A 13,979-nucleotide genomic window follows, 5' to 3' on the forward strand; every position below is an offset into this window, starting at 1 on the left:
ATGGCTGGTGGGCTGACTTCTCTGGCTAGGTTGAAGGCGGCGATGGGTCGGGAGGAGGGATCCTCGTCTCCTTCGACCCCTGTCTCCAATCCTGCCGTGGAATCTCAACCGGTTTCCCAGGAGGTGATTTCTTCGGCTGCTCGGGCAGAGGTTCAAGTTTCCCCTGGCCATGTGAACTCTCCTGAGGTTGTAGTAGTGTCGGCTGCTGAGGCTTCTCGGAAGAGAAAGAGGCCCGAGGACCCGAGCAGCGAGACTTTTGAGGAGGGTTTGGTGCCAAGTGTGATGGATCATCGTTTTGATGCTCCAGGGTTTATTGATCAGCATTTGATGCCTGGTACGGAGCCTTATTTTGATGGCTGTGATGTCTCGTTCCAGGCCAAGTCGGTGTATCGTGCTCTCCTTCGCTCTGCTGTTGTTGTTCGAAAGGCTGAGCCTGTAATGGCTCAGGTTGGTTTATTGGATAAGAAGCTTCGCCAATCTCAGGCTGAGGTGGCTAAGTTGAAAGAGGAACTCGATGCTGCCGAGATTGCGAGGGGGAAGGCGGTGAAGTCTTCTGAGGAAGCTGGGGCGGAGATTCTCCGGCTTTCCGAGGTTGAGACTTCGCTTCTTTCTCAGCTGGGCGAGGAGCGGCGCAAGGCTTCTGATGCGGGTTCCCGGGCTGCCGTACTTCTTGGTGAGATGGAGGCTCTGACTGCCGAGGTTGCTACATTGAAGAGGGAGAAAACTGAACTGTTGGCCGATGCTAAGGATGCAATTGCTGCTACTGAGGAGACGATGAAGGCGCAGGCCCTGGTGCTTGCTCCGGGAGTGGATGTGTCCGTGATGGGCGCATTCAAGACCGTTCGTGATGGCCGGATAGTCGACCTCGAGTAGCTTTATCTTTGTAATCTTTGTTCTCCCGCTTTCTTAGACTTACTTTGTTTTTGGATACTTTTGGTTTGGCCGTGGGCCGTGTAACCGTGACTCCGTAACTTTGGTTTTTTGTTTTAACAATTTTTCGAGCCGTTCGGGCTCTTTTCGTATGTTCCGTTTAAAAGCTATTCTGTTTAATTAATCTTTTTCCCGTATTTGGGATGAGTGGACCGTCGTGTGGTCGGGTTTATATGGATATCCGCAGGTTGGGCCTGGAGGGTGATCGGTCCTCCAGTTGTGGCCGTGTTTTTGTTCCGTATTTGGGACATTGTGTGAGAAAAAATAAAGAATTTAGGGATAGCTTTGTAATGCGATTTTATTGATGGGTGGGCCTCGTTAAAACCCTCCGTTGTTGGCGGAAAAGAGTACCCGAGTTTGATACATAGTTTTTGAAATGTAAATGTAATTTTGCAAATAAGTAAAGCGGAAGCGTAAAAGGAAATGGGGGAGGGGGAAAATGGAGACCTGGGTTGATTTTAGGAGTAGTATCGCCGTAGGTTGGTGGCGTTCCACGTTCTCGGGACTTCGTTACCGTTAAGCCGTTCGAGCTTGTAGGCTCCTTTCCCGATTGCAGCTTTGATTCTATATGGTCCCTCCCAGTTGGGGGCGAGTTTTCCTTCTCCCGGGGTTGGGGGACCGATGTCGTTTCGCCGTAGGACGAGGTCGTCAGTTGTGAACTCTCGCCGAATGACTCCGTGGTTGTATTTCAGGCTGATTCTTTGTTTTAGGGCTAGCTCTCTGAGGTGGACTATGCTTCTTATTTCGCCAGTGAGGTCTCGTTCTGCTTCTTCGTCGTTGCCTTCGATTGTTCTTCGCGGGCTTGGGTCACCGATTTCAACTGGAATGATAGCTTCCGTGCCGTAGGTTAATCGGAAGGGGGTTTCCCCGGTAGCTGTCTGCGGGGTCGTGCGGTACGACCATAAGACCGATCCGAGTTCGTCTGCCCATAGTCCTTTGGCTTCGTCGAGTCGTTTTTTGAGGCCTTTGACTATTATTTTGTTTGCTGATTCCACTTGTCTGTTTGTTTGGGGGTGTTTTACCGAGCTAAAGCGGTGGGATATGCGTAGCCCGTTTAGGAATTCCTTGAATTTGGTGTCGGCGAACTGGGTTCCGTTGTCCGAGATGATGATCTCGGGGATCCCGAATCGGGTGATGATTTGTCGCCAAAGGAATTTTCGACATTGGGTCGCCGTGATAGAGGCTAGCGGCTCGGCCTCGATCCATTTGGTGAAATAGTCTATGGCGACGATGAGATATCGGAGTTGGCCTGGTGCCGTGGGAAAAGGTCCGACAAGGTCGATCCCCCAGGTGCCGAATGGCCGTTCTGCTGATATGATGCTGAGCTGATGTGGGGCGGCTTGGTGGATGTTGGCGTGTCGTTGACATTTATCGCAGTTTTTCACTAGTTGCATGGAGTCCCGGATGATCGTGGGCCAGAAGTAGCCGGCGCGGATGACTTTTTGGGCAAGGGTTTTACCTCCGACGTGGTGGCCGCAACAGCCTTCGTGGATTTCGCGTAGTATGTATTCCGTGCTCCCGGTCTCGACGCATTTGAGCAGGGGTTGCGAGAATCCGCGTTTGTATAGTTGTCCTGCGACGACCGTATAACCGGCGGCCTCCCTTTTTATTCGTTTTCCCTCTTTAGGGTCTTCGGGCAGTTCCCTGTTGAGGAGGTACTGTAGGATGGGGTAGGTCCATGACTTGTGGTGGGAGTGTGTTAGGTGGGTGTCGGCTGTTAAGGATACGGACGGCGTTTTGACGACTTCCTGAATTAGTGATTTGTTGCCGTGTCCTGGTTTGGTGCTAGCAAGTTTGGAGAGGAGGTCGGCTCTGGCGTTTCTTTCCCTGGGGACGTGCTGTATGATTACCTGGTCGAATTCTTCTTTTAGTTTATTGACCTTGGCGAGGTATTGTTGTAGTAGGGGATCTCGCGTTTGGTAGTCTCCGTTGATTTGGGAACTGACTACTTGCGAATCCGTGTTGATCTCCATGATTTTTGCCCCGACTTCGCTGGCTAGGGTTAGGCCTGCCAGGAGGGCCTCGTATTCTGCTTGGTTGTTTGAGACCGGGAAATCGTATCTGACTGATTGTTCGATCACGACGCCGTTTTGGCTTTCCAGAATGACTCCGGCGCCTCCGGAAGTGACGTTCGAGGAGCCGTCGACGTGTAGTTTCCATGCCTCGGGAGGGGTGTTTCCTGGGGTCATTTCTGCGATGAAGTCGGCCATGGCCTATGCTTTGATTGCGTATCGGGGTTCGAACTTGATGTCGAATTGGGATAGTTCGACGGACCATGCTAGCATTCTACCTGCTAGGTCGGGCTTCTGTAGTACCTGTTTGACTGCTTGGTCGGTTCGAACCGTTACGGGGTGGGCTTGAAAATATTGCCGCAGGCGTCAGGATGCCGTGAGGAGGGCAAAGGCTAGTTTTTCTAGGCGCGAGTAGCGGGTCTCTGCGTCTTGTAGGACTTTGCTTGTGAAGTATATAGGTTTTTGCTCCTTTTTCTTGTTTTCTCGGATGAGTGCCGCCGCGAGTGTTTCTTCCGTTATGGAGAGGTATAAGTATAGGGTTTCCCCTGTTTGGGGTTTGGCAAGGATTGGTGGTTCCGCCAGGGTTTTCTTGAAGTGTTGAAATGCCGCTTCGTACTCTTCTTTCCATACGAAGGGGGCTCCTTTCTTCATTAGTTTGAAGAAGGGGATTGCTTTTTGGGCTGATGCTCCGAGAAAGCGGGATAGGGCTGTCAGTCGACCGGTGAGCTTCTGAACGTCGCGTAGGTTTTTTGGGCTCGTCATCTCGAGAATGGCGCGACATTTCTCCGGGTTGGCTTCAACTCCGCGTTGTGTGATCATGAAGCCGAGGAACTTTCCTTCCTGCATTCCGAAGGCGCACTTTGTTGGGTTGAGTCGCATTTGGTGTCTTCTTAGGGTGTCCGTTACGGCCTTGAGGTCGCTGATGAGTTGTTCGTCGGAGTCAGTTTTGACGAGCATGTCGTCTATGTAGACTTCTAGTTTGGTTCCGGATAGGTTCTGGAATATTTTGTTGACGAGCCGTTGGTATGTTGCTCCGGCGTTTTTCAAACCGAAGGGCATGACTGTGTAGCAGTACGTGCCGTCGGGGGTGATGAATGCCGTTTTTCTTCGTCGGGTCGGTGCATGGGTATCTGATTGTAGCCGGAGTACGCGTCCATAAAGCTGAGGTATCGATGTCCGGATGCGGAGTCCACTAGTCCGTCGATGTTCGGTAGGGGAAAGGCGTCTTTGGGGCAGGCTTTGTTGAGGTCCGTATAGTCGACGCACATTCGCCATTTTCCGTTGGATTTCTTTACAAGTACAACGTTTGCTAACCAGGTTGTGTAGGGAAGTTCTCGGATGAAGTTTGCTTCGAGCAGGGCCTGTACTTGTCTCTTGACTTCGGTCGCTCGGTCTGCTGACATTCTTCTTCTTCTTTGTGCTACGGGTTTGGCTTTGGGGTTCACGGCTAGCCGGTGGGACATGAAGTCAGGATCTATCCCCGGCATGTCGGCTGGAGTGAAAGCGAACAGGTCTCTGTTTTGTTTTAAAAATTGGGAAAGGTCTTCTTTCAGGTCATAAGGGAGGTTCCTGTTGATGAAGGTGTATTCGTCCTTGGTCTGTCCTATTTGCAGTTTCTCCATGTCGCCTTCTGGTTCGGGTCTAGGTTGGCCGTCTTGTCGGGCATCTAGGTCGGCCAGGAATATCCCGGCTGCGTCGCGAGATTTTTTCCGTAAAGCCAGGCTGGTGTTGTCGCATTCTGCCGCGATTTCCCGATCTCCGTGGATGGTCCCGATGGAGTCGTCCTCCGCTATGAACTTCATAAGGAGGTATTTGGTAAAGATGATGGCCGAAAAGTCATTGATCGTCTTTCTTCCGAGGATGACGTTGTAGGCAGTGGAGTCTTTTAGGACCACGAATTCGGCTATGAGTGTCCTCCTCTTGTCACCGGTTCCTATGGTGAGGGGGAGTGTGATGGAGCCTTCCGGTTTGAGGAAGTTGTCCCCAAGTCCTGTGACGCCGTTGTGGTGCGTTTGGAGATTTTCGTCGCGGAGCCCAAGCTTGTCGAAGGCCCCTCGAAAGAGGATGTTGGAATCTGCGCCGGTGTCTACTAGTATTCTTCGGACTAGTCCGGTTCCGATCTTCGCCGAGATCACGAAAGGTGCGTCTTCGGCTGCGGTGCCGTGCTGGCAGTCCTCGGGTAGGAAGGTTATTGCTTTGTTGGACATGGGAGTTGGGGCTTGGTTTCTGACGGCCATTACCTGGAGGTCCTTTTTTATCTTGGATTTTGACTTGCATGGTGCATCTTTGCCCGTGATGACGTTTACTATGATGGTCGGGTCTTCTTCTGGACTTTCTCTTGGGGGTCGCTTTTGGGTTCTCGGGTTACGTCCTTCTCTTTCCGGTGACCTGTCTCTCTCCGCGCGTCTCGGTTCTCTGATGATTTTGGTAAATTCTGGGAGTTTGCCGTCTCGTATGGCTTGTTCAAGGGCGTCTTTAAGGTCGAAACAATCCTGCGTTTTGTGACCGTAGCCTCGGTGGTATTCGCAGTAGAGGATTTTGTTGTCTCCTGTCCTTTCCTTGAGTTGTCGGGCTTTTGGAATGATGCCTCGGTCCGCTATTTGGTGGTATATCTCGGTAATTGGTGCGGTTAGGGGTGTGTAATTGGAGAATTTGCCTATTCTCGGTGTCCGGTTGGTCGGCCTCGGGTGGTCTCGTTGATTCTCTTTAGGTGTTGCGTTATGGTGAGAAGCCGAATTGCCGCGTTGGTTGTTGCCGTGCTGCCGCTTGTTGGCCGCGACGACTTGGCTGACTTCTTCGTCGTTGATGTAGTCTTTGGCGACGTTCTGGATCTCATGCATGGTCCATACCGGTCTGGCGGTGAGGTGTTTGCGAAAGTCTTCGTTCATTAGTCCGTTGGTCAGGCAAAGGCTTGCGACGGAATCCGTGAGTCCGTCGACCGTTAGGCATTCGTCGTTGAAGCGGTCGAGGTATTTTCTTGTGGATTCGTCTTGTTTTTGTGTGACCCCGAGCAAGCTGATGGGGTGTTTGGCTTTAGTGATCCTTGTAGTGAACTGGGCCATGAATTTTCGTGTGATGTCGTGGAAACTGGCTATGGATCCGTTTGGGAGGGCGTTGAACCATTTGATTGCTGGCCCGGCGAGGGTTACCGGGAAAGCTCTGCATCGGACCGCGTCGGCTGCTCCTTCTAGGTTCATTCTGGCTTCGAAAGCCGTTAGGTGTTCTTGGGGATCCTGGGTTCCGTCGTACTTCATATCGGTAGGTTTGTCGAAGCCTTTGGGGAGCTTTGCTCTTAGGACTCTTTCTGTAAAGGGTGTAGCGCCCATTATTATGTGGTCGTTTCTCGTGCGCTTGGTGTTTCGGTCCCTCCGATCTTCGTCTGAGTAGTGTTGAGAACTCAGATCTCGAGAGGTGCTACGGTTATGTTTCTTGTTGTATCGCCGTTCTGGTGATTTCTCGTGTCTGCGATCGCGCGATGGACTGCGACCGTTTCTTTTGTCGTCTTTTCGGGTTGGCGATCTACCGCGGCGAGATCTTGATCTGGAGGTTGCATGGCTTCCGTGCTCGTTGTTGTGTTTTCCTCTGTTGGTTATCTTGCCTTCGAGTTCCTGAACTCGGAGGCAGAGATCCTGGATGATCTGTGCTGCTTTGTCGCTGGCTTTCTCATGATGTCGTCTGTCCGTGACGTCGTAATTGTTCGCGTTTTGGACCGCACTCGCTATTCTCGCTTGGTTTGTGACTTCGCGGTGCTCGGGGGTCGGGTTAATTGGTTGAGAGTCATCCTGGCTTGAGGGGGTTTCCTCTAGGACGTCCCCCATCGGGCCCGGTACGCGCAGGGTCCCCACAGACGGCGCCAATGTACAAGAAGTCTCTGGTACGGGTTGAGAGATGGATCGGGAACCTGCGGGTCGAGGCGGATGCCGGATCGCTTGACTGGGGCGATGGGGGGTGGTACCTGCAAAGACACTCCGACGCTCAAGTCAGAATGGATCTGAGAGGTAGAAAGTGTGTGGAATGAATGAATACCTGTAGGGATCTGGGTCCTCTATTTATAGGTGATGGTAGTTATCTTATCTTATCTTGTTTGCTAAGATAAGGGAGACGTTTGAATTCGAAAGTCGGTTAGGAGTCTGAGAATGCCGTTTTCGGGCCTTCTAGAAGTGAGGAACGGGTCGGACCCGGAGAACCGGTGTTGGATTCGGTCTTGGATCCGGGATGGTGGGCCGGATCCGTAACAAAATGTATTAAATTAAATAATAGTGCTAATGAAAATTGCATTCATAATTTATTAATGCTGTTACTTTTTTTATACCCTAATATTTTGAAATTGGTCCCAAATTTAAAGCAATTTCCTTTATTTGATAAAAAAAAATATGAAAAGACTAACACAATTTATTATTTTTAGTTATTATTAAATTATTAATATTTAAAAATATAAAATAAAATATATTATTAAATTATTAAATTAAAAAAATTAAATTAAAAATTAAAAGTAACGACAAAATCAATAAATTTTGATAGTTATTTAGTATTTTTTTAGGGGTGAACGCGGATTGGATCGGATCGGGCAAAAATTTCGATCCGATCCACATTAAAATCATCAGATCCAATATCCGCAGTTTTTAAGATTTGATCCGATCTGCACATTCGGATTGAATATTGGATATATCCGCAAAAATACAAAAATATTTTTAAAAGCTTATTTATAAATAAAAAATACCAATAAAATTTATTTTTTCTATTCTTTTAAATATGTTTACTCTTAAAATAATATTAAACATACTTTTTTAAATAATAAATTAAAATAATACAACATATATGATAATTATTAGTTGAAATAAAATATAAATAGAATATTTACTTATTTATTTCTTTATTTTTGTGAATACGCGAATATACGGATATCAACACAAAATTCGCAATCCGATCAGTGTGCGGATTAGATCCAATAACCTTGCAAATAGGATCTATATCTACAATTTTCGGATCAGATTTGGATAAATATTGCGGATATGCATAAACACCCCTTTTTTTTTTGATAAATTATCTTTTTGAATTCTATTATATACTTTTTTCACATTTTCAATTCAATAATGACTGTTATGATTCTTCACGTCACATAGAGAATCCAATGTCTAAATCATCAATCCAACAATGGACAAGTGAGGTCCTACGGTAAAATCTATGTACCTCGTTGTATCTTAGCATTGCAACTGATTTTTTTAATATTATTTTGGTCATAGCACACTCTCTCTATGAATACCCCTTCCCAATCTCTCTTTTCTCCTTTCTCTGTGTCTCTTCGTTCTTTTTCTTTGTAGCTCCCAAATTCTGTGTCTTCCATTTTCTTCTTCCCTTCCTCCTCTTTCCTCAGAGCCTCAGAGGTTTCTCTGAGGTAGCTCAGGTACCCTCCATATCCTTTTTTTTAGCAGCAGAACTTTATCTTATTTTGTTTGAAGAGATTTTGAACTGAGGTTGTTTTCCTTTTTAATTTTTATTTTATCTGGGTGTGTAAAAATTCCAAAGCTTGAGCCTTTTTGGGGTTCTTCATGTTCTGGACAAGATTTTAGAACAAGGGTGTCTTTTATATTTGGCTTTTAAACTCTCAAATCTTACGTCTTTTTGAGCTTTCTTCAAATTATGAGCAACTGGGGTTTTTATTATTTTTTTTTGCTTTTCCCCCAAAAAAAAATTTTGCGTGGGATTTGGTTATGGTTTTGTCTAATCTGTAAGGGAAAAACAAAAAAGGAAAAAAGAGAAGAAAAAATTAATTTCCATTTTGAACTGCAGGTGTTCTTTGTCAAGATCTCTAAATTTTCACAGAAAGATGAATCAGTGTGGGTATTTGCAAAAGAACGCCTTTGGAAGCTGCGAGGAGATGAGGATGGAATCAGTGGTTTGCCCTAAGCCTCGTAGATTGGGACTTTTGAACCACTCTTCCTTTGATAATCATGTCAGACCTTTCAGGCCAACACCTTTTATCAAGTAAAATCCCCAAATTCCCTCTTTTTAACCTAATTTTGTTGTTGATTTATTGTTTTATTCAATCAATTCTTGTAAAAATTCTGACTTTCTACGTGTTTCAGCTACCAATCAGAGATCGAAGATTCAGAAGCTGGGGCAGAACTTCTGGATATCATTTTCCCTAAGGTTAATCTCCATCTTCAAATGGGAAATTTTTTTTTATATATAAAAAGATAATTTTTAATTCATTTGATTCATCAAATATGCACCACAGATCAATCACTTCATAGATTTATATAATTATGGTTTGGAGGTTTTTAATAATTAGGGTTGCTTCAATTTTTTCCAGGGAAGCTGCTATCCTGAAAGATCTGGGTGCCAGGTGGCATCATCACCACCACCTTTCTTCTGTGGATCTCCACCAAGCAGAGCCTCAAACCCTGTGATCCAAGATGAGCAATTTGGTAACAATTATAGTCCATTTTCCTTGGCACCTCAATCCCCATCTGCTTCTTCAGCAGCAAGAGGCTGTGTTAGGAGGAAGTTTGGTCACTCACCAGCTGCAGTGAGAATTGAAGGTTTTGATTGCCTCAGCAGGGATAGAAGCAACTGCAGCATTTCTGCTGTTGCATAGTTTCAATTTTCAAACATAGAAGGAAAAAAAAAAGGGAAAAAGAGAACCCCTTTTACAAGGGAAGCACAGAAGAGAAGGCAGGGAGAATCTACATCTAATCTTAATTAATTGAATGTTGTTAATGTATCATATGTATATATATAAATGGTCTGTTTCTGTTTCATGAGTTTTAAGGTGTCATGTATAATTGAGATGGTGAGAGAGAATTTTGTAATTTTGTTGTTTCTCCTTTCTTGAAGAATAAAAGAGAGGACAAGAAGCAAGGGAGAAAGGGGAAAAAAGGGTGTGTCTCAAAACCTTCTTTTTCTCCTTCTCTCTTGTTAGGTTTATTAATGGAGTCTTTTAGATATTTTGGAACTCTTATTGGAGTTTCAATGAGAGTCTGTAACTGTCATGTGTTTTGAAGACTCAGATCCTCCTTCTGTAATTGTAATTTGGAGGAAATTTGAGGATTAATCTCTGAAAATCTTGTGTAAAATATAATTTCTTTTTGTGGGTGCCCTTTTTGAAGGTGTGCTCATTTGCTCAAATCTTCAAAGAAAATATTTGTTTATACTTGCTATTATTCATAGTGTTTTTCCATGATTGACGGGCTTGGTTTTGAATGAAGAATATATTTGTTTATTGATAAAGAAAAGTAATAAAAAGGAATAAGTAATTGGTTTATTAGAATATTAGGAAGCTTCAAAGTTCATAGCCGGCATGTTATATGGTCAGATTTGGTTGGCTACTTTAGTAGTATTTTAATTTTAAAGTAAAAAATATTATTTATATATTAAAATATTTATACATGAATATATATTATTTAATTTATTTTTAATGTGTATTTTTATATTTTTAATATATATTTTAAATAATATTACACATTTAAATTCTTTATTAAATTTAATTAAGTTGATTTAACATAATTTTATGATTAATATTATTTTAAATTTTATTATTTAATTTATAAAAAGATTTTGATATATAATATTATTTATATATTTTATATATTAATAATTAATTTTAACAGCTGATTTTTAATGCATCTTTAACATGGTTGTATAAAGTTTTGTTTAATAAATGTCTCTTAGATTCATTGGATAGATACTAAGTATGAGACTTTAGAGGGTTGGTGTTTGATGAATGGAAAGGGCGTTTAAGACTGTGTGGATGGTGTGAAAAGGAGAGAGGAAGGGAATAGATGTGGATATGTATGTAGGATGTGGCAAGCACCACTGAAAAATTGCAGCAAGAAAAATGTTTATCGTATGTGGTTATGTCATTCTAGTGTCATGTAGGATTGTATTTATACTTTTTTAATATATATATATATTTAAATATTAAATTATGAGATTTATTAATCATTTATACTTTTACGGAGTGTGTTTGTTTATTTTTGGTTAACTCAGCTAGATCTCGTGATCTTAACTGAATTTGTTTATCTTTTTGGAGAATCAGTATTTCTATTTCTGTATTTGGTTAATAGTCAAAGAGTAGCGCAAGGGTTGAGAAGAATCCAAAAATATTTTATTTTTGTTTAATCGGGTCAAACCGGGCGATCCAAACATCAACCCAAACCCGGTTTCCTGATTATACCCAGCAACAAAATTTCTTTTCGGGTTGGACCCGATCTCGACTCAATCAGGCTGGGGTTTACTCTACATGACCGAGTCTACGCTGGACTAGATTTTGTACAAGGAATACTAGGGACCAGCAACTTTGTGATTTGTAACCATTAAATAGCTATCAATGATGGTTTTAATGGTGTGAGATGGGTGTGAAATTTCATCCAATGACTCACTTTTCTTTGCTGGTTACATGCTGGCCAGAATTTAACAAAGTTGCTGGCCCCTTAGACTTTTCCATTTTGTACACCTCTGCCTACAAATATGTTTAGGATTTTTTGAAATTGGAATTAATTTGACTTTAGAAATAAAATCTTTTATTTGATATGATTACAAAATACTGAAATAGGAATAGATTTTATTTGTAATTTTTCCTGATAAAAAGAAAGATTTTATTTATAAAAACAGTGAAAATACATTTACAAATAGCAAATAAAACATTAGCAGAAATTATTTATTATACTGGTATAGTATTAACATAATTGTAAAAATTGGATCCAATTGGTAGTTTATCTAAAAAATTAGTGAACCAAATTTTTGATTGGTTTGATCTTATTTTAGCATCGTTTAAAATAAAAACCGGTGAAAAACTGATAGAAAACCAATCTAATTGAACCACTTAAGAGAAAATTCTAAAATTAATGAAGATATAGTTTAAACCTAAATCATTCTTAGAACTTAGGTTTACCTGAGTGCGTCAGTGTATTTATAGGTGGTAATCCAATAACTACCGTTGATGTAGTTCCACTTCTAAAGGTGGATAACCGTCCCTCTATCTTAGAGTTATTGAGATATCTCTTCTAGAAGTGGATGAGAGATTTTAGATAGTAGTTACTTATTTGAATCTACCAGCTCATGTTGAAACCGACTTCTTTGAGGAAGTCGGGCAAGTGATGAAGGCCAAACCTTTGGTTTGGGCCTTTTTAACATAGTTGGGCCTGACCATAGCATTGAGTCAGGGTATGAACAGTGCCCCTACTCGAATCTGATCTCTTAGTGATGAGTTGGACTCGAGTATTAATTGAACTTGGGTATGTCCAAGTCGATATTCCTTTTTTAGGTTGGAAAACCGACGTGATTTTTGAAACCGGCGTTATTTTGGATTTTCTAACCGTTGCGTCTGAATGTCGCGTCCATTCAATCTCTGCATTTACACGTGATTTTGGATTTTCTAACATTTTTATTATATAACAAAATTTTTAAAATTTCCATATACTCTTCTTGAGTACTAATTTAGATGTATTAGTTTCTATAACAACTTAATTTTTAATACGTGTGCACATTGGTATTAAATAATTTTTTTAATATAAATAGAATTTTTAATATAACAAAATTTTTAAAATTTTTATATGTTTTTTTATTCTTTTGAGCACTAATTTAAATATGTTGGTTTTTAGAAAAATAATGTGCTGATTTTAAATGAGCAGTTTCAAATTACGCGATACACTCATTCGCCCATTAAACCGCTCATCTCCCATATTATTTTGAAACTGTCCATCTTTTCTGTTATTTAAATCTGCTCATCTTTCCTATTATTTAAAACGTTCTATTTTTAAGAGTTCAGTACAAACAAACAAAGTTATTAATTTAAAATTTAAAATATAGATGAGATATAAATTAATTAAAGTCGATTTAAATAGTAACAAAATATATCAATTTTTATTTTTTAAATTGATCCAAATTAATTAATATTTTTTATTATTTTTAAAAATTATATTTTTATATTTATAAATACACATATCTCGTTTTTTCAAATTCCGTATTTCTCGTTTGCAAACAAAATAAAACCAAATAAAATTATGTGTTATTTGCAGTATAAACAAGATATAAGCAATCATAATTGGTTTATATTATAAACAAAATATGTAAAAAGTTAAAAATTGATAAATATACTATAAATTATTTATATTTTTAGATAAAATATTTAAATTATTTATTTTAAAAAAATCCTAGAAAAGGAGAAGTAAAACAAAATATATTTTCTTATATTTTCCCTAATTTTGTGTATCCATGAATAATTTTATATCACCTAAGATATCAACATCAATTGGTAGAAACATGTGTTTGTTACTTGCTTTGTTTTGATGTTAAGGAGGTTGAGAGGATGGCGGCTTGTATAGTGGTCTTATGTGTTTGTTTGGTTGTTGATGTGACTCATCATCATATCAAAATATTTCCATGCTTCAAGATTATATTTAATAAGTTTTTGAGAAACATTCATAAAATGTTTTTTTACTGAGTATAATTTCTAAAAATAAATACAAAGAGTAAGTAAAAATATTTTTAATTTTTATTAAATATCTTTAAAAATATTTAAATATATTTTGTTTTATTTATTTTAATAATAAATTAAATAAAAGATATAATTTATAATTAATTTTAGTTAGTCGAATAGTTTTTTTTTTTTTTGGTGACTAGTTAGTCGAATAGTTTATTCATGCATATGATTAAACAAGTGTAAGGGGCTTTGGATCTTTTCTTTTGTATATAATAATTTATTAGTTAGCGATAAATTTTTAAATAAAATTTAAATGGAGGGTGAGAAATAAAAGAAAAAAATATATTTTTTAAATATTAGTACAAATGAATAGGGACCATCTAAGCTGAATTGAGAAGTTACGTGGTGGTTTCTGCTTTCGATGTTTTTTGGGGTGGAGGTACAGCTACTTGTGCTGGCTTACACCGTTTGCCAAGTTGTAACAAGGAACATTGTTTGCGCCTACGGAATGGGGAATGAAATTTTGGATGAAAACGACTTTCACCGAAAGCAGGAAAATTTGGATTTGAATAATCTAATCTACATTTTCTTTCATAAGGACACGATATTATCAT

General features: G+C 40.7%; 2 protein-coding genes across 2 annotated transcripts; both read left to right on the forward strand.

Annotated features, from left to right (window-relative positions):
- LOC148566106 (uncharacterized) lies at window positions 1-873 on the forward strand. The gene has a single exon (XM_088487759.1). The coding sequence runs from the start codon at window positions 1-3 to the stop codon at window positions 871-873; it is 873 nt and encodes a 290-aa protein (XP_088343885.1).
- Window positions 874-8,157: 7,284 nt separating this feature from the next.
- On the forward strand, window positions 8,158-10,070 carry LOC107644308 (uncharacterized). Its single transcript, XM_016348147.3, has 4 exons — window positions 8,158-8,346; window positions 8,733-8,927; window positions 9,029-9,092; window positions 9,256-10,070. The coding sequence occupies exons 2-4, from the start codon at window positions 8,770-8,772 to the stop codon at window positions 9,538-9,540; spliced, it is 507 nt and encodes a 168-aa protein (XP_016203633.1). The 5' UTR covers window positions 8,158-8,346; window positions 8,733-8,769; the 3' UTR covers window positions 9,541-10,070.
- The last annotated feature ends 3,909 nt before the right edge of the window (window positions 10,071-13,979 follow it).

Source organism: Arachis ipaensis, chromosome B5 (assembly GCF_059453495.1).
Source record: "Arachis ipaensis isolate K30076 ecotype BB chromosome B5, ASM5945349v1, whole genome shotgun sequence".
Classification (NCBI taxonomy): Eukaryota; Viridiplantae; Streptophyta; class Magnoliopsida; order Fabales; family Fabaceae; genus Arachis; species Arachis ipaensis.